Consider the following 27,808-nt stretch of genomic DNA (forward strand, 5'->3'; position numbering starts at 1 on the left):
GAAGAAGGGAGGGAGAGAAGGAAGGAAAGAAGGAGGAAGGAAGGGAGGGAGGGAGGGGCAACACTACCTGGAGCTGACAAGCCTTGGGAGATGTTCAGGGACCGCAGAAGGATGGGCTTTTGAGGCAAAAGAATGAGGGGAAATTTGGTGAGGAATCCTGCACTCTTTCTGCATTTTTTTTAAAAAAGGTGGGAATTGGGTCTCACAGTATGTTTGTGCGTTTCCTGTTCCAAAAGGGTGGAAAACCAGAACTAAAACCGTAAGGGAGCCGCAAAGGCACCCATTACCGGGACTGGGCAAGTGTGGGGCTGCAAAGGGAGACAATGGACTTGGGGGATTCGGGACCTTCCGGCCGGCTGGCCTAAAAGCTGCCCTCACCCACTGCGGGCCAGTCCCACAGCCGGTTTCCTGAACAGGAGAGAGAAGAGCGGCTCTGAATGGCGCTTTGCCCACGGAAGGAGCCTCAGATTGCGTCCGTTGCCTTCAGCAATGCCCAGCCTGCTTCTTGGGGGCCTACTTTTCAACGCGGAGAATTATAGCTAGCTTTAAAAAATGAATCACATCCATGAACAAGTCCACCTGATCCGCTTCCTTCTGCCTAGGCGGCAATTAGGACAGGTGTTCCCAGCCTAGGTGTCCACCAAGGTCTGGACTTCAACTCCCAGAATTCCCCAGCCAGCACAGCCATTGCTAAGGATTCTAGGGACTGAGATCCACTCACCTCGAAGCAATCCAGATGACTGGCCAAGCCAATTATGTTTTTCTTATCATACTGCAATAAAGTGTTGCTGGGTTCACATAACTTACCGGTACCTTCTAAAGATGGCAATAAGTCAGGGTCCTGCACTGGGATGCATACTAAGCCAACAATCATGGTTTATTCAGCCAAATGGACACTAAAGAAAGGGCCAACTTGTGCATACCGAAATCAAAGCTCTGACTTATTCTTTTGGATCAACACAGCTCTTAAAGTATTCAGATGTGGGTTAACTTGGATACACGAATGAGCCTCGGATAAACGGCCCCAGGAGAGACTTAAACCAGGTTGTCATTTTCAGAACCGGCTTTCACTGTGAGCTCGGCATTCAGGTCTAAAATTCTGCAGAAACTCTGCAATCCGGTTCACTATAAGTGTGCTTTTGGGAGGACCCAAGCTTGTTGGCTACTCCCAAATTAAACAAAAATTCAAATTAAACCAATTAAGTGGGGACCCGGCCAGTTGTGACTTTTGGCTTCAGGAAAGGAAGGCCTTTCACGCAAGGTGCGTGGCTTCCCAAATTTTCGGCAGGCAGCCCCAATCTTCCAATTGTAGGGGCCTGGGGGTGATATCCGCAACTGGGCCAACCTGCAGACCTCCGGTAACAAAAGCCAAAGTCAGCCTTCTTCCAAACACTGGGAGAAATTGACGGCTGCGAGGAACTCATGCAAATGCATCAGCCAGGACGGTTCCCACTGGCTGGGCTATTGTCCAGCCCAACCAAGTTTAACCAAGGAAACCACCCCAGACTTGGTGTCCTATGGCAAAACCTCCAGTGTCAACACGAACGGCACACAGACAATGGGGGATCCGTTGCCCTCTGGCATTCTTCCGCAGCCTCTCTTAGAAACCCCCTTTTGTGGGGCAAGGCCGTCTGTCAACTCCACTTTCAGTGGCCTGTTAATGTTAATCGTCCCACATGTTAATCCCGCTGCACTCGGGGAGCCATTCCAGCCAAGCGGCTGGATGACGGTCAGTTCTCTAATCAGGCAAGTCCTGGGGACTCTCTACCCCGTCCAGGGCCCCCCCAGATACAGATACGAAAAAGGAATGGAATGGAATGGAATGGAATGGAATAGAATAGAATAGAATAGAATCTTTAAATAGAGTAGAATAGAGTAGAGTAGAGTAGAGTAGAGTAGAATAGAATAGAATATAGAATAGAATAGAATCTTTAAATAGAGTAGAGTAGAATAGAATAGAATCTTTATATAGAATAGAATAGAGTAGAGTAGAATAGAATAGAATAAAGAATAGAATAGAATCTTTAAATAGAGTACAGTACAGTAGAATAGAATAGAATCTTTATATAGAATAGAATAGAATAGAGTATAGTAGAGTATAGCAGAGTAGAGTAGAGTAGAATAGAATAGAATATAGAATAGAATAGAATGTTTAAATAGAGTAGAGTAGAGTAGAATAGAATAGAATCTTTATATAGAATAGAATAGAGTAGAGTAGAGTAGAATAGAATCTTTATATAGAGTAGAGTAGAATAGAATAGAATATAGAATAGAATATAATCTTTAAATAGAGTAGAGTAGAGTAGAATAGAATCTTTATATAGAATAGAATAGACTAAAGTAGAGTAGGGTAGAATAGAATCTTTATATAGAGTAGAGTAGAATAGAATAGAATATAGAATAGAATAGAATCTTTAAATAGAGTAGAGTAGAATAGAATAGAATCTTTATATAGAATAGAATAGAGTAGAGTAGAGTAGAGTAGAATAGAATCTATATAGAGTAGAGTAGAGTAGAATAGAATAGAATATAGAATAGAATCTTTAAATAGAGTAGAGTAGAGTAGAGTAGAATAGAATCTTTATATAGAGTAGAGTAGAATAGAATAGAACAGAATATAGAATAGAATATAATCTTTAAATAGAGTAGAGTAGAGTAGAATAGAATCTTTATATAGAATAGAATAGAGTAGACTAGAGTAGAGTAGAATAGAATCTTTATATAGAGTAGAGTAGAGTAGAGTAGAATAGAATAGAATATAGAATAGAATAGAATCTTTATATAGAATAGAATAGAGTAGAGTAGAATAGAATCTTTATATAGAGTAGAGTAGAGTAGAATATAATAGAATATAGAATAGAATAGAATCTTTAAATAGAGTAGAGTAGAGTAGAACAGAATCTTTATATAGAATAGAATAGAGTAGAGTAGAGTAGAGTAGAGTAGAGTAGAGTAGAGTAGAGTAGAGTAGAGTAGAGTAGAGTAGAGTAGAGTAGGAGCAGAGCTGGAAGGGACCTTGGAGGTCTTCTAGTCCAACCCCCTGCTCAAGCAGGAGAACCTATACCGTCTCAGACAGGTGATTGTCTAGCCTCTTCTTAAAAATCTCCAGTGATGGAGCGTCCACGATTTCTGGCATCACAGAATGACACCCACAGTCATTAAAACGGTGGGGAGCCTTGGCTCTTTTATGACTCGTGGACTTCCAATTCCCAGAATTCCTGAGCCAGCACGGCTCAGCTTGGAAACCTCTCCCTTTCCCCTCAGCATGGCTGGCTCAGGAATTCTGGGAGTTGAAGGCCACGAGTCATCAAAGAGCCAAGGTTGCCCACCCCTGGTCTTGGCCAAGCCCCCCTCCCTCTCCAGACCCAATCTGGATGCTATTTAGACACAATAGATTTGCACCTCCCTGACTCTCCAAGCTTAGTCCTGTGTGAGCTCTCTCAGGTTAATGAAAGGTGAAAACTCTCCAGATTGACCTCAACGTCTCTTGCCTTCCCCAAAACATCCAAGTTGTCTTCTTGATAATACGGAAGTGGTTTGTCAATGCTTGCTTCCAAGGTCATTTTATGGTTTCCCAGTCTGGTCTTCAGCCCAACGGTTTCTGGTGGTTTCCCATTCTGGTACTACAACAGAAATGACAATCTACAAAAGCTGTGGTTTTCCCGTCTCTCCTTTACGGATGCGAGTCCTGGATTCGCTATTGATGACAGATCAAACCAGGGGAGAAATTTTCGCGTGCGTGTTCTCTGCGCCATCCTTAATAAGGCTGCGTCTCCATTTTAACACATCGTCCCAATGTTTTCATACTTCATATGTTATAAAAATACTACACTGCTTATCTATCTTATGACATCTACCTCTAACATCTTTTCTGATCAGTTTATATTTCACTTACATTTGTAAAAGTTAGTTTGTTGAAGCACTATATATCCTTTTTTCCAAAATTGGGATATTTAGATGTTAAATATTGAGAAAATTACGACTGATAAGAATTATTCAAGTATCAAGGAGAAATTAAGCTTAAAGATTTATGAAAATAGGATATATGGTGAACCAATAAATTGATTTTTATAAAAATAACACAAGTTGATAAGGGAAAAAAATGTCACACATGGACGCTATTATTGTTGGTACAAACATGGCAGAAAATGTTCATATTTAATCATCTACGCCTTGAAAATATTAAAAATTATACTTGTTTAAGGTTGAAGAAGGAGAATACTATCAGGAGAAGATCAAAGAAATATACTATTAATCTACTAATTATGGAAGTATAAAAATTAATTATTATTGACTGTTAATTAACTATTATTGGTTGTGTGGTTTTTTTTTTAAAAAAAATGTCTGAACCAAGACAACATGCTGTACACCAGGCACTTAGGATTGTTACTGTAAAAAAATCCAATAAAACATTTAAAAAAAAGGCTGCGTCTTCAAGCTGGAGGTCTTGGGTCATCCACCAGCATTGATTATCCCACCCAGATGAGATGGATGAGACACGTCATCGGAATGGATGCCCACCTAGGCCTGATCTGGAGAATGGGAAGACACCTCAAAGTTGTCCATGCAAACACTACAAACATGGTGTGAAGGAAAACCTATGCACCTGTGACACCCAGTCAAAGGAAGTGGAAGCTGTGGTTGGCAACAGAACCCCTGGCGAGCTGTCCCAAGCTTTGGAAGACAGGCACCACCACAACCTGGTGGAAAATTATGAGTGGCATCACAGAATGACACCCACAGTCATTACAACGGTGGACTTCCACCTCGTGCTACACCAGTGGTTCTCAACCTTTTTAATGCCGCGACCCCAACCGGTCGTAAGTCGAGGACTAAACCGGTCGTAAGTCGAGGACTAAACCGGTCGTAAGTCGAGGACTACCCAACCGGTCGTAAGTTGAGGACTTTCCCTGCCGCGCATGCGTGGTTCCGCCCCCTGCGCCGGCCGAGGCGTAGTTGGCAAGCGGCAGAGACGGAGCAGGCCGACCACCAGCTGGCCCAGCCCAAGGGAGGTAAGGCACCCGCTGGAAAAGGGGGGGAAAAATGGCGGACAAAAAAAATGGCGGACAGCCTTGCTTGGCGACCCCCGTGAAATGGTCGATCGACCCCAAATGGGGTCCCGACCCACAGGTTGAGAACCACTGTGCTACAACGATGGCCTGCGTTCTCACGCACCTTCGTCAAACTGAAGGACCACGCGACTCTACTGACAACACTGGATGGTGTTCAAGATCAACCAAGGTGCCTCACTGCTAAACATGTGCCGCGAGGGAGAACACCACATACGGCGATGAAGGGGGCATACACGTTACTCAAATCATGTTAAGATATTTAATTCAACAGCATGGCTGGCTCAGGAATGCTGGGAGTTGAAGTCCACAAGTCATAAAAGGAAGGGCCACCCCTGATCTAGATAAAACCGTTTCTTTCTGTTTTCCTTTTAATTCAGTGTTTCTCAACCTTGACAATTTTAAGGCATGTGGACTTCAACTCCCAGAATTCCACAGCCAGCATTGCTGGCTGTGGAATTCTGGGAGTTGAAGTCCACATGCCTTAAAATTGTCAAGGTTGAGAAACACTGTAAATTGAAGAAAAAGATGAAGTTAAGCAGATAAACCACAATTGGCTGGGTCTGCACTGCTTAGTGATGAGCCAACACAAAACAAGCCGTGATATAATGCCTTCGAAAATATTGTGTGCTGATAGGGACAGGCTCACAATGGAAATGAAGGACAAGACAGAGTCAGATTACTTTGAAATCTGGGACAAATTCTATTGTTGGTGTGAATCAAGGAGAACTGTTGGAGTTTTAAGTTAGTGTTAAGATAGAGATATATATAAAACTGTATGTTAGTATATAGAGAAATAAATCAGAGACTGTATTGTATAGAAAAATATGTATATATGGATATTAAGAATTATATGTACAACGAGGAACAAATTGTTAGGAATATATACACTGGAATGTTAGGTTATGTCCATCTTTGTTTTAACTGTTTTATAAATAAAAAAACTTTTTTAAAAAACAAACAAACAAGCAAGCCATGGTTTGTTTTGTGTAGCCCAAAGAACATGACATCCCAGCTGTTCTGGGATGTTTGAACGCCTGACCCCTTTTCCTTCACACACACACACGCAAAACCGCGTGTGCTTGGCAGGTGATTCGCGTGGCCAGCCCCGGCACTCTGCTGCGAAGGAGACTTAATATTTGGGGAGAAAAAAATTCTATATTTGGCAGGGTTAGGACTTTCCCCCGTTTCAGCTGCTCTCATTTCTTGCAAAGCCCAGAAAGATAGCATGCAAATGTTGTTTCAGACTTCCCCCACCCACTCCCTCCCCGGGGGTGGGGAAGTTGGGCAGATGGAGACTGCAGGCAGTCCTCAACTTATGACCACAACGGAACCCAAAATTTCTGTCGCTAAACGAGACATTGGTTAAGTGAGTTTTTCCTCATTTTACGACCTTTCTTGCCACCGTTGTTAAGTAAGAAGGTCGTTAAGTGAATCTGGCTTCCCCTTTGACTTGGCTTGGCAGAAGGTGAAGACACAGGACCCCAAGACACTGCAACCGTCGTAAACATGAATCAGTGGCCAAGCGTCCGGATTTTGAGGTCGTAAGTGTGCAAAACGGTCGTTAAGTCACTTTTTTCAGGACTGTTGTAACTTTCAGCGGTCACTAAACGAACTGTCGGTAAGTCGAAGACTGCCTGTAGATGGAAGTGCATCCAGTGAGGCTAACCTGAACGCTGTGGATGGGACAAAACACCGTCTGCCCCCATCCAGAGTGGCCAGTGGCCACCCTCAAAAGGTTTTCGGCCACGGCCCGTGGAGAACCTTGGGGGACAGGAGCAAGGAGGGCAGCCCAGACAGAGGGGTGGGCAACCTTGGCTCTTTTATGACTTGTGGACTTCAACTCCCAGAATTCCTGAGTCATCACCCCTGGCCTAGACAGAGGGGACCTCAGCCCCTAAGACAGTGGTTCTCAACCTGTGGGTCGGGATCCCATTTGGGGTCGATCGACCATTTCATGGGGGTCGCCAATCAAGGCTGTCCGCCATTTTTTTGTCCGCCATTTTTCCCCCCTTTTCCGGCGGGTGCCTTACCTCCCTTGGGCTGGGCCAGCTGGTGGTCGGCCTGGTCCGTCTCTGCCGCTTGCCAGCTACGCCTCGGCCGGCGCAGGGGGCGGAACCACACATGCGCGGCACTCCCGGGCAGGGAAAGTCCTCGACTTACGACCGGTTTAGTCCTCGACTTACGGCCGGTTTAGTCCTCGATTTACGACTGGTTGGGGTCGCGGCATTAAAAAGGTTGAGAACCACTGCCCTAAGAGAAAAGGGAGGTGGGGAGTGTATCTCAGAAGGGGGGGGGCTCCCTGGTCTTCTGGACAATAAAAGGGAGGAAGAGGAGGGGGCTTGCCAGAGACGTTTCCATAACTTTACAACAAAAGTTGTGGTTAGTGGTAAAGAGTTGCCCTTTTAAAAAAAATGTCAGCTTCTTTCTGCTGGCGGTAAGAGCTGGGGCAGAGAAGAGCAGAATAAAATCCATCTGATGTTGCAGTGAGGAATTATTTAACTAAACATTAATTTATTATTGCCTTGCAACCATCTAATACCAGATCCTAAAAGTTGAGTTCTACATTCTCCAAAGCACCAGAGGGGGCAGGACAAGAAACAACGGGTGGAAACTGACCAAAGAGAGAAGCAACCTGGAATTAAGGAGAAACTTCCTGACAATGAGGACAATTAACCAGTGGAACAGAAGTTGCCTTCAGAAATCGTAGGCGCTCCATCACTGGAGGTTATTAAGAAGAAACTGGACAGCCACTTGTCTGAGATGGTATAGGTTCTCCTGCTTGAGCGGGGGGCTGGACTAGAAAACCTCCAAGGTCCCTTCCAGCTTCTGTTCTATTCTGTGAAGGAAGAGCAGGGAAATCACCCACTCCGTTGGCCCACATTCAAAGGAAGGTGTGAGTAAACCAGTGTTTTTCAACCTTGGCAACTTTCAGAGGTGTGGCCTTCACCTCCCAGGATCTCCCTACCGGCTTGCTTGAGTTGAAGAGTTGACGTCCAACATCTCTCAGAGTTGACAAGGTGGAGAAACATTGGACTAAAACCCAGCAGATAAAAGCTTGACGGCAGATCCGTGGCTTCTCCAGAGTGCCCGATTCAGCCAAGCCCAACGGAGACGCCTCCGGCTAGCTGGCCTTTAGTCCGAGGGGCAGCTCGACGTGACAAATGCTAACAAGCAGCTAACAAATCACGGCCTCCTTGCAGAAACAGCTCTTGGCCCACGGAAGCTGACCAGGGAGCCTGACTTCACACAGGGTTGTCAATTCTTTTGAAATGAAACAGGAGTGAAATTCCACAGCCAGCTGTAGCATTCCCCCTTCGGCTGGTGGGGCGGGAAACTGTTGACATACTTTCCCCCCCCCCGCACCAAATCTAGGCAGACCCAGGGAGGGCCTGGAGTAAATTCCGGGGACAAAGAGCCCCGATTCTGGCCCTCCAAGCAAGCCCAGCTTGGGAGAGCTCATCACAGGCCAGTGGAAGGTGGACCCCCCCTCCCCATATGAGCCACTGGCTTTCTTTAAGGATGTCGCCTAAACGTAAAGCAGCTTTAGAAAGCTGAATCACATTTGCCTGGCATCGGCAAGAAGCTAAATCAGGGACTCCACCTACAAGATAATGGTTCTGCATCTCTTCTGGACCAGACTGAGGAGCCCTCAAAGCCTTCAGCCCAGGGACCAACTTGTTCATCAAGGAGGGTTTCCCCAAGTCAACCCCAGATGACCCCGCCGGACCCTTCAAGGCTAAGAAAACCCAGGGTTTAAGAAATGGGCCAAATCTTGCCCTAGAACAGGGGCAGGCAACCTTGGCGCTTTTATGACTGGTGGACTTCAACTCCCAGAATTCCTGAGCCAGCGAGTAGAGTAGAGTAGAATAGAATAGAATAGAATCTTTAAATAGAGTAGAGTAGAGTAGAATAGAATAGAATGGAATAGAATCTTTAAATAGAGTAGAGTAGAGTAGAGTAGAGTAGAGTAGAGTAGAGTAGAGTAGAATAGAATGGAATAGAATCTTTAAATAGAGTAGAGTAGAGTAAGTAGAATAGAATATAGAATGGAATAGAATCTTTAAATAGAGTAGAGTAGAGTAGAGTAGAATAGAATATAGAACGGAATAGAATCTTTAAGTAGAGTAGAGTAGAGTAGAGTAGAGTAGAGTAGAGTAGAGTAGAGTAGAGTAGAGTAGAATAGAATAGGAGCAGAGCTGGAAGGGACCTTGGAGGTCTTCTAGTCCAACCCCCTGCTCAAGCAGGAGAACCTATACCATCTCAGACAGGTGATTGTCTAGCCTCTTCTTAAAAATCTCCAGTGATGGAGCGCCCACGATTTCTGGCATCACAGAATGACACCCACAGTCATTAAAACGGTGGGGAGCCTTGGCTCTTTTATGACTCGTGGCCTTCCAATTCCCAGAATTCCTGAGCCAGCATGGCTCAGCTTGGAAACCTCTCCCTTTCCCCTCAGCATGGCTGGCTCAGGAATTCTGGGAGTTGAAGTCCACGAGTCATAAAAGAGCCGAGGTTCCTCCCCCTTGTCCTAGGATTTCAGGATGTGCATCAAACGGGTGGGATTTCACCCAAGCTTGCCATCTCAGCATGGCTGCAGAAAAGACTGGGGGTGGGGGTGGGTCAAATTATGGAACAAAACCCGTCCCCTGGCGCACACACTCACACACACACACACTGGGAAGGGTTGAGCAGGCAAGCGGGGGAATATTTTGGCACGCAGTCGCATGTGGCGCAAACGCTGCAGGAGAAGAAGAAAAAAAAAAACCGCAGCCACCGAGGTTCCCACCGAGTGGGTGGGCAGCCACACAGAGGGCCTTCCTCTGGGGAGGATGAAAAGCACGTGACCTACATTTTTTTGAGAAGCCAGTGGGCTGAAGGCCCTCCTCCTCCTCCTCCTCCTCCTCCTCCGAGGAGCCTGGGAAGGGAAGGGGGGGAAGCCAAAGATCAAATTAACACTTCATTAATAGGTGCAATCTAGGACAGCCTCTCCCTTCTGGTCCTTGGGCAGAGCTTTGACAAATGTCCCGTCCTGCATTTCTAAGATGCTCCCCCAAGAGGAAAGGGGAGGGGAGGGGAGGGGAGGGAGGGACAAATGGCCAATTAACTCCCAAAAGTGAATACTTTGTGCCAAATGGCTCTGTTGGAGGACACCCACTGGAGCAAGCAACCAGGGACCCTCTTGTGGATTTCTCCATTCCTCCCTTTGCTTCTCTCCTTCCTTTTTCCTTTCTTTCTTTCTTCCTTCTTTTCTCTCTCTCTCTCTCTCCTCTCATCTCCCCTTCCCTTTTTCCTTCTTTCTTTCTTTCCTTCCTGCTCTCTTCTCTACTTCTTCCCTCCCTCCGAGAACTTCACAGTTAATTTTCCCTTCGCTCTCAGCTCCCACCCTGAACGGAGCATTTGCTTAAACAAAAAACAAAAAAAAATCGCTTGGATGCCCGTTACGTTGTTTTCCAAGTAGACTGGAGATCTTGAAGAACAATAAACTGGAAGTAAACAGAGGGGCTCCTACCCCAGATGGAAAACTGGCTGTGAGTAGGAAATCTACTCCAGTCTTCCCCCTCGCCCTTCGGACTTCACCTCCCGGAATTCCACAACCCTTATTTATCCAGCTGGAGGGTGTCCTGTCTGGTTGCCCACATATCTTGAAAAGTGAGTGTTGCCAGTTTGGCCATACTGGCAACTCCAGATCCTATCCTGGATGTTCAGAAGCCCCTTTGCACGGCTGAAATTGGGTTTTTTTGTACATTTCAATTGGCTCAGATCAAGCTGGAGAGGTCGTGACTGGAAGATGGTTATCCAAAACAAGACTGCCTTATGACAAGGAGCTCTAGGCAATGGCATGTCTGAATTATAAGATACGAGACCTTCCAAATCTGGAGCCAGATTTTAGTCACTCAACTGCAACCAATCTACCACTTTACAAGGCCTTGGTAAGGCCACACTTGGAATACGGCATCCAGTTTTGGTCACCACGATGTAAAAAAGATGCTGAGACTCTAGAAAGAGTACAGAGAAGAGCAACAAAGATGATTATGGGACTTGAGGCTAAAGCATATAAGGAACGGTTGCTGGAATTGGGTATGTCTAGTTTAATGAAGAGAAGGACAAGGGGGGACATGATAGCTGTGTTCCAATATCTCAGGGGCTGCCACAAAGAAGAGGGAGTCAAGCTATTCTCCAAGGCGCCTGAAGGCAGGACAAGAAGCAACGGATGGAAACTAATCAAGGAGAGAAGCAACTTAGAACTAAGGAGAAACGTCCTGACAGTGAGAACAATTAACCAGTGGAACAACCTGCCTCCAGAAGCGGTAAATCCTCTAACACTGGAAGTTTTTAAGAAGAGACTGGACAGCCAAGGTCCCTTCCAACTCTATTTTGATTGATTGATTGAAATAGTATAGGGTTTCCTGCCTGAGCAGGGGGTTGGACCAGATGACCTCCAAGGTCCCTTCCAACTTTATTATTATTATTATTATTATTATTATTATTATTATTATTATTATTATTATTATTATTATTATTATTATTATTATTATCTCTTTTTTGCAACTGACCTTCATAATGTTCTTTTCTCCCTGCTTCAAATTTAACTTGGCATCACTCAACAAGGGGACCCTTCCTTCTTTCCTTCCCTCCTTTAAAGCAGGGGCAATGTATTTCACTTCCTTAGTGAGGAAGGTAGGGACATAACGTAACATACAACCCCATGTAAAGTGGGAGCACGCTTGAAGGATGAAGGGGGTCATAGGAATCTTCCTAACTTTCCCAACCCACCAACTTGGATTATCCCATTGCTCCAGTATAGAAGATCTCACACCAATGTTAAGAGGTGCTCGGGAGTCCTACAAAACGGAACCGTGGCTCAGTTTGGGTTGGGGTGCCACCTACCAACAAGGCCTGGCTTCAAACTTGGGTAATGCTGGCCAAAAGAACTGGGGGCGAGGGGTGGGGAAGCCACATTTCCACAGGAGGTCTTGCAGAACAACAGCCAGGAAGTGAAACAGTGCAAGGTTGGAAGAACCAAATGGCAGACATGCAACGCTCTACCTCACATCTCGCTTTGATCACAAGGAATCTTTTCGGAATCTGCAAGACCCTCAGAAATGGAGCTTTGGGGGAAACCAAGGCATCTGAAGCAAGGGAAGACGGCACTACAGGCGAGCGCGCAGAGCACGATCAAAAAGTCAATTCGGTGGCACAAGGGGGATTTTGCACCGGATTTTATGTGTAGCGTGAAACACACTTAACGTCAACCACACCATCACAACTGCCATCACACCTTGCTGCAACCAACTTGGCATTTGCTCCGTTTATCTGGCTCACCCAGAAGAGGAAAAATCTGGAAAAGTGTCTCTGTAGAGAGCAGAAAACCAAGATCATGGCATCCGTCCCTCTCAATTCCTGGCAAATAGATGGGGAAGAAATGGAGGTAGTGACAGATTTTATCTTCCTGGGCTACAAGATCACCGCAGATGGGGACTGCAGCCAAGAAATTAAAATACGCTTCCTCCTGGGGAGGAAAGCTATGGTAAATCTAGACAGCATACTAAAAAGCAGAGACATCACCCTGCCAACCAAAGTACGTATAGTCAAGGCCGTGGTTTTCCCAGTTGCAATGTATGGCTGTGAAAGTTGGACCACAAGAAAGGCTGAGCGCCAAAGAATGGAGGCCTTTGAACTCTGGTGCTGGAGAAGACTCCTGTGAGTCCCCTGGACTGCAAGGCGATCCAACCGGTCAGTCCTAGAGGAGATCAACCCCAACTGCTCTTTGGAAGGCCAGATCCTGAAGTGGAAACTCAAGTACTTTGGCCACCTAATGAGAAGGAAGGACTCACTGGAGAAGAGCCTAATGCTGGGAAAGATGGAGGGCAAGAGAAGAAGGGGAGGACAGAGAATGAGGTGGCTGGATGGAGTCACTGAAGCAGGAGGCGTGAGCTTCAATGGACTCCAGAAGATGGTAGAGGACAGGAAGGCCTGGAGGAACGTCGTCCACGGGGTCGCGATGGGTCGGACACGACTTCGCAACTAACAACAAGAGAGCAGAATTCGGAAACTAGCCACCATCCAGGCATTCTCACAAGGCTCTAACCTCAAATGTTAAAGGGAAAAGAAAGCATAGGATTCCCTCCCCATCCTGCCTAAATTAGAATTATGCGTTGCTCCCAGCTAGAGCTGCTAGGACGGACTCAACATGGCAGGATCCCAACAAAACTATTCTAGCTTCCTCAAGCCATTTCCACACCGCACCCATTTCCTGCCCTCCGTGAGTCCAGTATTGCTCTTCGCCCCTCCCCCTTTTAGTATTATTATGACAAGTATTTCCATGGAAGTAAGGACAGGTTAAAGACTGAGGAAAACCTTTGAGATGAAAGACTTCCGCTCCTTAAAGTCGTTAACAATGGATGCTGGAGTTGAATAACCGTGGGGCTCCGAAATCTTGGGAAAGAGACTCTGGCGCTTGTGAACTGTCGAATTCCAGGACAAGAAACTTTCAACTCAAGTTCCTTTTCCGCGTCCTTCCTTCTGCCTGCCTCTCCTCAGAAAAGAGCTCGGGCGGAGGGGAAAGAGGCTTCGGGCCAAGCCGCCTCCTTTTCGAGATGAGATCAGGCGGCGTTTGAAAAGTGCAAAAACTCAGATGGAATTACTTTGCAGGAGACGGAGATGCACTATGCAAGTAGTCGGTTAAGCCAGGGCTTTTCAACCTTTCCACCCATTGTACCACTTTTAGGATATGGCAACATCCGAGTACCACCAGTCGCCTAGCAAAGTGTCAAAAACTTGACCCCAAAAAAAAAAAAAGGGAAAAAGTGATAAAGTACAGGTAGTCCTCGACTTACAACAGTTCGCTTAGTGACTGTTCGAAGTTACAATGGCACTGAAAAAAGTGCCCTCCAAGCCACAGCTGAGCAAGACACCTGCCTGCCCACCTGGCAGCGCTCTTCCTCCTGTCCGAGGTTTTCATTGTTGTGAGCATTTGTTGAGGATTGGCAGCGAGGGTGGGGTGGGGGGTGTTTGGTTTTTATTCCCCCCGTCTGCTGGGTGGTTGCAGCAGGTTTTGGTCCCTTCACATGACCCTGGGACACTGTGACCGTCATAAATATGAATCAGTTGCCAAGCATCTGAATGTAAATCACAAGACCCTGGAGAGGCTGCAACATTCCAGCTGATCGGCGCTTCTTCTGGGCTCAGCCGAAGCGCCAGGATCAGCACCGAGCTTCAGCTGGTGCCTGGTGCTGATCCTGGCGCTTCCACTGAGCCCTGACAACCCTGAAGAAGCACCGATCAGCTGGAAAGTGGCACTGATCCTGGCGCTTCCGCTGAGCCCTGACAGCCCTGCAGCTCCAGCCATCTCTCGCTCAGGCTTGTGCGGTGCTGCCACCAGTTCAGCTCATTCCCCTCCACCGCTACCACTTTTCTAGGATGGTCGCCTACCACCTGCCAGGTGCCCATGTACCACAGGTGGTACCCGTACCACTGGTTGAAAAGCCCTGATTTAAGCAACCGTTGGACGATGCAATGGTGCTGGAAAAAAAACTGACTTATGACTGGTCCTTGCACTTATGATCGATGTAGATTCCCAGTCACGTGATGCTTGGCAAATGGCGGGCATTTACTTACGATGGCCGCAGTTCCTCAGGGTCAGCTGAGTGCCGCATGTGAGCTTCTCGAGGGGCTTCCAACAAGCGAAGTTAGTGGGGGAAACCGTATTGCTCGCAGATAATTCGAGCAAAAACGGTCATAAAATCGGGCATGACACAATGACCACCTTGCTTAGGAAAGGAAGGTCTGATCCCAGGGACTACCTGGGCTTCTTCAAGCCAAGTCTGGTGGAACCTCGAATTCTGTGTGTCGAAGGGGCTGCCGCACAGCTGAGGGAGAGGCTGCTTTGTGTCAAGGCCACAGCAAAGAAACCCGGCTGGTGATTATTATTATTATTATTATTATTATTATTATTATTATTATTATTATTATTATTATTATTATTATTATTATTATTATTATTATTTATTAAATTTATATACCGCCCTATCTCCCTTACGGGACTCAGGGCGGTGAACAGGCGATACTAAAAACCACGATAATAAATAAATAGTTTCTGTTCTAAAATCGAATTAAATAACAGGCCTGTTCTAAAAACACACCCATACAAAAACCCCCACTGAAACATAATCAAACTACGGCAGGCTGGCCGGACGGAATAGATGGGCCTTCAGGGCTCGGCGAAAAAGGCGCAGGTCCGCAACTGTACGTAGGTCGGGGGCTTCGGAATAGTTGCTCCTGTACGTAGGTCGGGGGCTTCGGAGTAGTTGCTCCTGTACGTAGGTCGGGGGCTTCGGAGTAGTTGCTGGTCTATCAGATTTGCTATAGGTAGACCCTGAAAAAATAACATGAATTTTGCTCCCAGCAGCACCGTGGGCTGCTAACTGGGCAAGCCGGAGCCTTCCTGGGAAAGTGGCATCAGACGATAGAAAAATCAAATCAATCAGCCCCTTTTCATCCGTGCGGAGGGCGGGGGAGGGCAACCCCCAAAAGCAGCCCTGCCAAGGTTTAATTAGTATCTCTCCTTGTACGGAGACGCGATCCGGGAGAAACCTTTTCATCTGATCTGGGAACACAGACCGAGCTCTCCCGAGACAGGCCAACTTTTGCAAAGCTGCCGTTTACGTTCGTCACCGCAAAAACCACACTTGGCAGAAGGCTGAAGCCACCAGCAGCGACGGGGGGGGGGGGGCGAACCAACATTTCCCACTCCCAATGTTCATTTTAATTATATCATATCAAATATAAAATGCAGGCACTCTGCTCCGTAAGCTTCAAGAGCCTGAGCGGAGCCAGAGATCTCTGCAAGAATGATGTCATGCACTCGGCATTATGTGATGTGGGTCAGATCCACGCTTTGCCAAAGCTCTCTTCCCCCCACCGCGGAGCAGCCAGGCGCAAAACCAGCATTGAGATAGTAGTTCTTTTCATCTTTTTAGGCCAGAAGTGACAGGCGTAACCAAATTTAGAGAAATGAGCTTCTAAGAGCACATGCCAGCTTTTATCCAACGTCCCTGTTGATTTGACATCAATTTACCCATTAACTCAGTGGTTCTCAACCTGTGGGTCGGGACCCCATTTGGGGTCGATCGACCATTTCACGGGGGTCGCCAAGCAAGGCTGTCCGCCATTTTTTTTGTCCGCCATTTTTTTTTCCGCCATTTTTTCCCCACTTTTCCGATGGGTGCCTTACCTCCCTTGGGCTGGGCCAGCTGGTGGTTGGCCTGCTCCGTCTCTGCCGCTTGCCAGCTACGCCTCGGCCGGTGCAGGGGTCGGAACCACGCATGTGCGGTGCTCCCGGGCAGGGAAAGTCCTCGACTTACGACCGGTTGGGTAGTCCTCGACTTACGACTGGCTTAGTCCTCGACTTACGACCAGTTTAGTCCTCGACTTACGACCGGTTGGGGTCACGGCATTAAAAAGGTTGAGAACCACTGCATTAACTTCACATCTCATCTCTGCTCCAGAGAGATGAGATGTGGAAAGCCTGCATCCCCTCTCAACCTCCCATTTATCCCAACAACCCTGTAAGGTAGGTTGGGGGAGAGGGAGAAGGAGAGGCTGTCATGGGTGACCCCAAGCAAAGTCAATGGGGGAAGCCAGAGGCAATCAAAACGGTGAGATTTACCTAACAATTGCAGCAAATAAGGTCGTAATATTGGGTGCCTCTCTCTTAATGGCCAGATTGGTTAGGAATGGAAGTTCTGGTCCCAACTGTGAGTTGGAGAAGCAAAGGTGGATATTTGATCAGGGATCAGAGTTAGGGTTAATATTTGGAATGATTGGGGATTGAAGCGGTGGTAAATTTTCTATGAGTTGATTACAATAACAGTTTGTTTACAGAGAGTTTTGGAATGTGTTTTTCCTCTTATTCCTGTTTATGGTTTTTTATTATTCTTATGCTTTTACATAACACGTTCACTATTTTTGTTTTTACCGTTAACCATTTTGTTCCTGACAGGCTGATAATTTGTAAGTACATTTAGTAGTTTTAACAATTTGAAATTCTTTTGGTCTGTTTCGCAAGGGGGGGGGGAAACCAACATTTCTGTATTATACCAATCAGCATTCAACATTTCTGAATTATACTAATCAGCATCATATACTAGGTGTAGTATATGTGCTAGGCTTTTTTTAAAGACATTTTTGTTAATGTCTTTTTTGTTGTGTTTTTTAAAAAAAAATATTTTAGTGTTTTGTATTTTAATCTTCTTTGAATAAACTAAAATTTTCTGGAAAAAAAGAGACTACCTGTAGAGTTGAATCCCCTTCTCTGCACTTTAATCCAACTTTTCATCTCCTGACAGTGAGAACAATTAACCAGTGGAACAACCTGCCTCCAGAAGCAGTGAATGCGCCAACACTGGAAGTTTTTAAGAAGAGACTGGACAGCCATTTGTCTGAAATGGTATAGGGTTTCCTGCCTGAGCAGGGGGTTGGACTAGATGACCTCCAAGGTACCTTCCAACTTTATCATCATTATTATTATTATTATTATTATATTTGGATTTATATCCCGCCCTTCTCCTCGCGGACTCAGGGCGGTTATTATTATTATCATTATTATTATTATGCTCCATCTGATTTCCTCTGAGCCAGATTTACAAGCTTTACATGTTACTATCAACCAGGGTTTCTCAAGCTTGGCAAGATGCTGGCTGGGGAATCCTGGGATCTAAATCCACTCGTCTTCAAGTTGCCAAGTTTGAGAATCCCTGCCTAAGCCAACACCCATCAGGCCGGGGAGGGGGGCATTTGCTCTCCTGGGGGAGCTGAGTCCTCGTGCAAGGCATCACAACAGCCCATTATCCAACACAAGAGGAGCCCGCCACAAAAACAGAGGCCTCCAAGCTATAACTCACCCTTACCCAGCACACGTGGAAGGCGCCAGTAGAGTTGCCAACGGCACTGGCAAGTTGACGAACAAAACTTGGTTTATGTAAGAAAGTCCCCCCCTCCTGACTGGCACTCGGGGGGGTGTGGGGGGGTCAATGGCAGTTGCAGCAGCAGCAGCAGCCCCCCCTTCCCTTGGCAGAGAACACCCACATCTGTCCGGGCCCCCATTCAACTCCATCTGTCCACCCCATGTAAATTGGGGAAGACAAACGAGCCTTTGAGGCAGAAGAAGAATGACCAGAAGAATGGGGGAGGGAGAATAAATAAATGGGGTCTGGGGTAAGACCGAATCAGGCATTCTGGGAACCCTCCCGAGATTAGTCACAAAGCATTCATCTCCCCCCGTCTTAACAATAGACGCTGAATTCTGACCGAATCCCAGCTGTCACTCTTTGAATGAAAGAAAACAAGATTTAGAGAGTCCAGGGTAGGTTTGCTTCGAGGGGCAAAAATCCAGACACACATTTTTGTAGGCGTGCACGGGGTCTGCGTGCATGCGTGTACCTACGTACGTATGTAGTGGCACGCATTCATCAGCATCTCGCCAAGGAGCCCGGCTTTTGTCTGTTAAATGGCTCCCAAGCGGATTAATTTGCTGGAGCAAATTTCTCCAGCTTTCCTAAGGAAATGCAAAGCGTCGAACGGGAGAAAAATGAAAAAACGGTGGGGCCTGACTCTCCCCCCCCCATACACCATTGGGATCAGAAACACCACTCCATCGCCACAAGCCAACTTTCTCGTGGGCAAACCTCAATGCTCCAAGGGCTTACTTCTCTGACTGATATCTACCCCACCTTTTCTTCAGGAACACAACAGGGTCTATGACAGTGATGGCGACCCTTATTGAGACCGAGTGCCCAAAACTGCCCCCCCAGCCCCGTCCCCGCTCCGCCCTGCCCGCTGGGTCACCCACCACCTCCACGGCCCACCACAGATCACCCAGGCAGCCCAGCAGCGCCATGGCGCCCATGCCCTCCGCCCATGCCCCACAGCATCATCTGTGCGCGATGGGGCGCAAGGGCGGAGTCTTGTTCCCGCTGCCCGGCCACCATGTCCTTGGCTGCACTGCTTCGCGTGGGCCGCGCCCAGGGGTGACTCTCCTCCGGGGGGGCTGCTGGTGAGGAGGGGGTCGTGGGAGGAGGCAGGGCTGGGGCAACGGTGCGTGTGCCCACAGAGAGGGCTCCGAGTGCCGCCTCTGGCATGTGTGCCATAGGTTCGCCACCACTGGTCTATGATAAGTCGCTGCAGCAGCCAACTTCCCGTAGAACAGCTCAAGTTTGGCAACTCACCCCGGAACAACTCGCTGCGGGACAAAAGTTACACTACTATCAAAGAAACGGTGGAATAGAGTTATTAAAGAAAAAAATGCAAAAGGAGGGACAGAATGAAACGTGAACGACAAAAATTAAAATATTTTTATTTTATTTTAAATAATTAAACCGAATTGTTAAACTGTCCCACAGCTAGTTGGCGGCAGTGAGTTGTCCCTTTCCAGCACAACATGCTACAACCCCCCTCCCATTTTCCCCCTGTAAGAACCACCCTTGGGATGGGTAGGTAAGTCACACAATGGTTTCCCATGATTGACAACAGCCTCAAGCCAGGATGACCCTGGTCGTAGTTCTCCACTTAGCCATAATGCCCACTTGATTCTTGATTTGGTTCAATTTAGTTAACTTCTACTGAAATTGTCTAGATTGGAACTGGGCAGGCAACTTTCATATTTCTTCAACAGAAAAGTCAAAGAGACCAGAGCAAGCTGAATTTTTCATCCATCCACTTGGGATAGCGTTGGTTTTTGACCCGAGGGCAGCCGATACCCGTTATGGAGTCAGCTAAGAAAGCAAAAGCTTGCAAAATCCCCCGAGGGCACCAAATTATGACATTTCTGGCTTCTACATCCTGTTCTACGATGTTCCTTGAATGCACCAGGATTTGTAGATAGGATTGGATTGGAACAGCCTTCCCCAACCTGGTGCTCTCCAGCTGTGGTGCGAGCACCCAGGTTTGTTAATCTGAGGAGATGCAATCCTGTTGCGTCTGGAAGGAACCAATTCCAGAGCCACCAGATTACAGAAGGCATGCTGGTTCACGGGGATAATGTTCCAGTTGATTCCTCAACAAGTGATCTAATAATCAACAGCGGAACCGCATATACTTCCATGTCCTCTTTTGGTAAACCAGCATTTGCTAGAAGGAGCCCAAGAGACTTTGTCCAGGCACATGGATATAAACAAGCTCTCAGTGGCATGAAGAGGAACTGTATTTCCCTCATAACATGGAGGAAAAACCCCAGGCCCCGTGCACCAAAACCCTATAAAACTGTCTCCATGTTCTTTCAAATAGCCTCTTTCATCCACCTTCAGCATCCAAACCTAGCCTTCTTCAGTCTCCCCACAAAGGGAAAAGGGGGGTCTGGGTCACTTCTATCTCAAGGCCAATCTAACAGAATAACAGAGTTGGAGGGGACCTTGGAGGTCTTCTAGTCAAGCCCCTTCCTCAAGCAGGAGACCCTTTACCATTTCAGACAGGTGGCTGCCCGTTCTTTTCTTAAAAGCCTCCAGTGATGAAGCACCTACAACTTCTGGAGGCAGGCAGTTCCACTGGTTAATTGTCCTCACTGTCAGGAAATCTCTCTTTAGTTCTAGGTTGGCTCTCTCTTGGATAAGTTTCCATCCATTGCTTCTTATCCTGCCTTCAAGGTGTTTTGGAGAATAGGTTGTCTCCCCTCTTCATAGTGGCAGCCCCTCAAATATTGGAGCACTGCTGTCATGTCCCCCCTCGTCCTTCTCTTCATTAAACTAGACCTACCCAATTCCTGCAACCGTTCTTCATATGTTTTAGCCTCCAGTCCTCTAAATCTCTTTCTTGCTCTTTTCTGCACTCTTTCCAGAGTCTCTAAATCTATCTTCAACTACAGGGGTTCTCAACCTTGGCAACTTTAAGACTTGTGGACTTCAACTCCCAGAATTCCTCAGCCAGCTTTGCCAAGGTTGAGAACCCCTTATGTATCTAGTACATAAGAGGGAAAGATACCAAAACCTTTGTCAACTCCTTGAAGAACAGCCCAGCTTTTTACGCTGAGCCATAATGTGGGCTTCCTTCTATTCCTACAACTACCTGGTGTGTGTTTGTTCTCGTTAGGGATTGGCATAAACAAAACCCTGCAGTGTGTTTTCAGGCCCAAAACAAAGCAGATCCATGCCAAATAGGAATATCCTCCTTCGGTTGAGACAAAATTCAAAAGGCCTGTGTTCTTTTCTTTGGGAAAAGAAAAAGAAAAACTCTCGTGTCCCAAGCTTGGAACACTAAAAACAAACAACAAACAAAAACATCTCAGGGTTGAAATCTTTTGCACGCTTTCACTCCCCGTGCTCATAAAAAAAAACAAAAAACAAGCTGGTACTCACAGGCATGCCCCTGTTCCATTTTGGTAGGTTTCACACTTCCCTCCGTTCAAGCAGGATTCGGAAGGCTGGGTACATCGCAAACCTGCAAGAAGAGAACACGGATGATTTGATGGATGATTTGATGGCCCTGGTGACGCTCATCCGCGGGAAGGGAAGATGTCAAGAGAGGCACACAGCCCATGTAGGAACCACTGCAGCCTTGGCCCACTTCGTGGCCTCTGAGGTGTCGGGCTTCCCCTCCCCAAACACTGAGCTAAGCTAGCATGGGGTTAATGGCTGGTGCTCTCGGAACACACATCCGGTTGGGAAAAGTTAAAGGACAGAGTTAGGATGTTAAGTCATCTTTACAGATGCAGCATTTCAGGGCTTTTGTAAAACAGCAGGGCTTCCCTGTTTCAGTTTACCAAACTTTGGATTTCAGGGACCCCTGATTTCCTTTGAAGCAACACAGCCCATTATATGCAAAGCAATGCAAAACATGGCAATCGATGCAAATCACCTGAATTTGAAATCAATGGACATTGAAGTGGAGCAGACATCCCTCCACCAAAAATCGTCCACAAAGTAGAAGATTTATTGTACAGATTCAAGTGGCCTCAAAAATGCAGTATTTCTTCTCCCCCCCCCCCACTCCCCCAACTGACAGCCACCTACCCCCATTTTACAGGCAGGAACTCAAAAGGTAAGTCAGGTTAAGTTTCCAGGACGTGAATCATAATTTACCTTCTTAAATATGTTCTTTTCAGGTGATTTCCAAATAATGAAGAGTCATAATTGGAACCAGAATCTTGCTTTAGCAGTTTATAAGGTCACCAGATCTGTTTATTTTATTTATTTGTATCCCACCTTTATTATTTTTACAAAGAAGTCAGTGAATATATCCAACACACCTTCCTCCTCCTCAACAACCCTGCGAGGTGGGTTGGGCTGAGAGATAGGGACTGGCCCAAAGTGAGCCAGGTGGCTTTCACGCTTAAGGCAGGACTAGAATTCACCATCTCCTGGTGATTGGGCCCAAAGACACCCAGGTGGCTTTCACNGCCAGCCTCCATTTTGTTTGTTAGATTTAAGACAGGGGTCTTCAAACTTGGCCCTTTTATGACTTGTGGACTTCAGCTCCCAGAATTCCTCAGCCAGCCTCCATTTTGTTTGTTAGATTTAAGACAGGGGTCTTCAAACTTGGCCCTTTTATGACTTGAGGACTTCAACTCCCAGAATTCCTCAGCCAGCCTCCATTTTGTTTGTTAGATTTAAGACAGGGGTCTTCAAACTCGGCCCTTTTATGACTTGTGGACTTTCAGAATTCCTCAGCCAGGCACGCTGGCTGAGGAATTCTGGGAATTGAAGTCCACAAGTCATAAAAGGGCCAAGTTTGAAGACCCCTGTCCTAGCCTGTGCCTTAAACCACGACTAGATCAAACTAGTTCTTTATCCTAAAAGAATGGCTTACTACGCACCAAGGAAGGCACCTGAAACGTTTGAGTTTCCTCAGCTTCATACATGATTGTGTAAATGACAATCTGTGGTGTGCCACTTGCCCTTCCCAGCATGGGATTCCCCCCCCCCATTTCTAGTGCTAAGTGGTCATGGCTCTACCCCTGCTTAGCTATTCCGAGATCAACCAAGTTGCTTTGTGGGGGGGGGAGAGGGGGGATCCTAAAGAAACCCACCCAGGAAATTCCAGCTTAGCAATTCTCATTAAAAAAAAATGGTATCTCTTCTGGAGATTTCTCTCTGAACAAAGCAGATAAAAAGGAAAATCTGCTTCATGGGATGGACTGGCATTATGGGATGGCAACTGGGACTTCGTCAGACAGGACGGGGGGAGCCAACCCTCGCTATAATTCCAGCATCTCTGGGCTACGAGTCATCTGAGATTCTAATACCTGCCAGGACCACGGTTGGTGTCTTCAATCTCTGAAGATGACAATCTGAGCCAAATTAAACGGATGCCAAGTTCCACTCTCCTTCCTCCATTCTGGGAAACTGTGTTTCAACTTAGCCACAGCATCTCTGACACAAGTGTTTTTCAAGCTTGGACGTTTCAAGATATGTGGACTTCAATTCCCAGAATTCCCCAGCCAGCCATGCTGGCTGGGGAATTCTGGGAGTTGAAGTCCAAACACCTTAAAGCGGTCAAGCTTAAACAGCGCTGCTCTATGGACCTGTCTGTGAAGTCAGTTTAACTCAAAGAAGACTTTGTTTCTACAAGAATAAATAAGCATAATTCAGCATCCTGGCTGAAGCCCACGCATGTTAAAGTGGCCAAGGTTGAAAATCATAAATTATGACGATTGCACATGGGCTAACTTCACCAAACATCCCCACCTAAGGGTAAAACTAGGATTCAGTCATTTGTGGGCCAGGGTGTTGTGGGGACTTCACGGAGCAAACTAACAGGCTAGACTCGGTTTTCCCTTGTTGGTTTGGGCACTGCATGTTCTGTCAACAGGATAAATGTATTTTGTTAACCCCGAAAATAGTTTTGTCAGGCTGCCTGAATCAACTCAAAATTGGTTTGGCTGTGAGAAGTTTCAGGAACATATATTTTTTTCTGAACAGCCACTGGCAGGAAGAGCAGTTGACTTTTTTGACAGATTAGTAAAGGTCATATTTTTTTAAAAAGGGAAATTTTTATAAAACATCAAGAAGGATGCCAATCACAGATTGGGCTTCTAAATAGGACCATTTGACCTGGTCTGCACAGCACATTAAGCCACAGTTTAGAGATCCGTGGTTCACATAGTTAATTGGTTTGGCACATATTAACAGAGGATTATAGGTTTACCAACTACAGCAGCTTTGCACATTATGCTAAGCCACAATCAAGCTGCATGTAAGTACAGGAAGAGTTGCTAGCCTTCCAAGTCGTCCAATGAAATCAAGATTTATTATTTGTAAAAAGTGCAATAAAGGAAACCAGTGTGATGCAAAAAAAACCATAAACTGCTAAAGCAGAGGCCTCTGTTTGGGTTAGGTATTAAATGCACATTTGCTTTAATTGCCTGCAATGAGGAAGAATTGTTCCTAGGTGACTTGATATGGAAGCATTTGTGAACCGGAAGAAATGACCTGGTTACTTTCAAATCCTCTAAAGAAATAAGGAAGAGGGGTTTTTTTTGTCTCAGAGCATCTTAACAAGTTGATTTATCGTCCCACTTTGGTGAACCACCAAATGCAGACTTGAGCAATCTTCTTCTGCCTGGTAAGTAACCAAATAACAGAGTTGAAGGGACCTTGGAGGTCTTCTAGCTCAACCCTTTGCTGAAGCAGGAAACCCTATATACCATTCCAGACAAGTGTCTGTCCAGTCTCTTTTTTAAAAGGCTGCAGTGATGGAGCACCCACAACTTTTGAAGGCCAGCTGGATAATTGTCCTCACTGTTAGGAAGTTTCTCCTTAATTCCAGGTTGCTTCTCTCCTTGATTAGTTTCCATCCATTGTCTCTTGTCTTGCCTGTTGGTGCTTTGGAGGCAGCCCCTCAAACATTTGAAGACTGCTATCATGTTAGCCCAAGTTTTTCTTTTCACTAGACTAGACATGTCCAATTCCTGCAACTGTTCTTCATGTTTTAGCCTCCAGTCCCCTAATCATCTTTGTTGCTCTTCTCTGCACTCTTTCCAGAGTCTCAACAGTCTCTCAAAAGTACCCCAAAGGCGTTACAGAGGAAAATAAATCAACTTGGAGTCAAAGACCAGCAGAAAGCAAAATTATGCTTGCCCAAACTTAAAAACATTCTTTTAGTCTACTAAAACAATACTGTCATAGACCAATCTAGCTTAAAAGAATATGGAATGACCCATCACTGCAGGGAAAAAAAAAGTGGAGCAACGCCAAGCCTCCAAAAGAATTCCTACGTTAAGCTAAGCCATGACTTGTTAAAGAAGCCATCATGGCTGGCTCATGTAAATCACATCAAACCCTCCAATCCATGGGGGTTCAGCCCAGGATGCCCCTCTGAAGACCCACTGGGGGGGGGGTCTTCAGGGAAGGGGGATCAAAAATATCACGATGGCCTCCATCACCATGCCATCAAAGGCCCAGCCCTTTTTTTTTAGCATGCACAAGTATGTCATGGGTGTGTGTGTGTGTGTGTGTGTGTGTGTGTGTGTGTGTGACTTTTTGTCCCTTTGTACTGGGGGAGAAGAGGGTCCAACTATCGGGGGTGGTCTCTGCTTCCATCAGAAAGGGAGAAAACTCGCGGGCTCCTAAAATCTGAGCAGCCCTGACCCCCCCCCCAAAGGAGAACATTGGCAAAGGTTACAAGCACACTTGAGGCTCTGTTAAGATGCTCCCAGATAGGGCTTTGGGGCTGTGCAAATGCCCCCTTTTCTTTCTTTCCAAGGGGGGGAGAGACACGTGCACCACCCTCCTGGAGCAACGCCCCCCCCCACCGCCCCGTCTGGCTTGGCAGTTACTCGGCCTTTCCTACTCGGCGCGTGGGAAAAAGCAACAGCTGGGCCGCTCGGCAGTGCCTGCCCAGACAAAGGGGGGATCGGAGCCGCCCCCCCCACCCTGTCCCTGGGGAGGTGCCTGCTGCCGGCCGGCCGGAGTGGACCGAGCAGGCACCCAGGAAGAAACACAAGCCAGGCTACCTGCACGTGACACACACACACACACACACAGTAGATACTTATGACGGTCGCTATGTCCCAAGATCCCCTTTTTTGCGACCTTCTGACCAGCAAAGCCAATCTGGGGGAGCCCGATTCACTTAACAACCGGCTGACTTAACTTATCCACTGCAGCGATTCACTTAACAACCGGGGCAGGAAAGCTCGTAAAGACGGGGCAAAACTCGCTTAGCCCAAGTCTCTCGGTTAGCCACGGAGGTTTGGGGCTCAGTCGTGGTCGTAACGTCGAGGACCACCTGTACAGTACAAAGCTGGAATTGCCCTTTGCAAAGGGGGAAAAAAAAACAAAACCCGCAAAAGCGAAACCAGACGCTGCCCCAGGAAGCCCGAACCGACTTCCTCTTCACTTCCCGAAAGGCAGAGGCGGAAGGCGAGGGGGGGGGCAGCCCGCCCGCATTTGGGGTTGCCCGAGAACAGCCCCCGGGGCAGAAGACGCCTCCTTCCTTAAGAAAGCTCCGGTTTCCATTCCCCGCTTCCTTTCCGATGTCTGAATCAGCCTCTCCAGAGAGAGAAGGGCCACGATGATGAAGGACCTTCGTAAGTCACCACCGCTGGCCTTCAGACGTTGTGGGTGCTTCATCACTGGAGGGTTTTTAAGAAGAGACTGGACAGCCACTTGTCTGGAGTGGTCTAGGGCAGGGGGAGGGAACTTTGGCTCTTTTATGCCTTGTGGACTTCAACTCCCAGAATTCCTGAGCCAGCATTCTGGGAATTGAAGTCCACAAGTCATAAAAGAGCTAAGGTCCCCCACCCCTGGTCTAGGGTCTCTTGCTTGAGCAGGGGGCTGGACTAGAAGACCTCCAAGGTCCCTTCCAGCTCTATTCTGACTCTGAAGGCCTGGACCCCACCAGATGGGCGTGAAACCCTCAGGTGACCCTCTGCAAGATCTGAACCCGGGTCTCCCACCTCTGGTGCTCCAAATAGCTACCCGGAGGCAATTTCTGTCTCTGGCTGGCTGGCAAGGATCCGAGGCAGCCTTCCTGAGCATGCTGGACTACAATCCCCATCATACCAAGCCAGGAGGATGGCAACTATGGAAGGCTTAGGGGGAGTATGGGGGGGGGGGTTGCCTGGATTGTTTAGGCTGAACCAACTGACTCATGAACCCCCAATCCACCCAGAAGCTCAGGAGCTCCTGCGCCTCACCTGTGTGTGTGTGTACATACCACACACAACCGTGTCTGGTGTCCCTGATTAAGGGGAGCACCACGTGGCTCCCCAACAACTGTGATTTCACTTCAAACTCTTTCTTCAGAGGGTCCGTCACTCACAGCAACTGCCCCCTCCAAGGACCCAGCCAAATTCAGCAGAAGACCAAGCCTGGGGGGGGGGGGGAAGGAGAGGGGCTGCAGGTGTGTGCAGCACTGGCTCCCCCCCCCAGTCGTTGGCCTTTGAAAACCCACAGGTCTTTTCTTTCTTTCTTTCTTTCTTTCTTTCTTTCTTTCTTTCTTTCTTTCTTTCTTTCTTTTCTTTCTCTCTTTCTTTCTTTCTCTTTTTCTTTCTTTCTTTCTTTCTTTCTTTTCTCTCTCTCTCTCTTTTTCTTTCTTTCTTTCCTTTCTCTTTCTTTCTTTCTTTTCTTTCTCTCTCTCTCTCTTTCTTTCTTTCTCTTTCTTTTTCTTTCTTTCTTTCTTTCTTTCTTTCTTTCTTTCCCTCCGCTGCTTTTCCCCAAAATCACACTTTTTTTTACAGCCCACCAAAGCCCTGCAAGTCATCAGTTAAAAAACCAGAAAAAGGAAGAGAGGGCGGGGGGGGGGGG

At 46.9% G+C, this 27,808-nt stretch overlaps 1 protein-coding gene across 1 annotated transcript in view; it reads right to left on the reverse strand.

Moving 5' to 3' along the window:
* Positions 1-21,500, reverse strand: part of LOC107297076 (neurogenic locus notch homolog protein 1-like) — a gene marked incomplete at both ends in the record, with an annotated part of 83,538 nt that extends 62,038 nt beyond the window's left edge. The window contains one exon of the mRNA XM_015826434.1: positions 21,419-21,500. Within this exon, the coding sequence (XP_015681920.1) occupies positions 21,419-21,500 (82 nt within the window). The remainder of the gene's footprint in view (positions 1-21,418) is intronic.
* Positions 21,501-27,808: the final 6,308 nt, after the last annotated feature.

This window comes from Protobothrops mucrosquamatus, unplaced genomic scaffold, assembly GCF_001527695.2.
Source record: "Protobothrops mucrosquamatus isolate PMUCROS unplaced genomic scaffold, P.Mucros_1.0 scaffold3133, whole genome shotgun sequence".
NCBI classification, from domain to species: Eukaryota; Metazoa; Chordata; class Lepidosauria; order Squamata; family Viperidae; genus Protobothrops; species Protobothrops mucrosquamatus.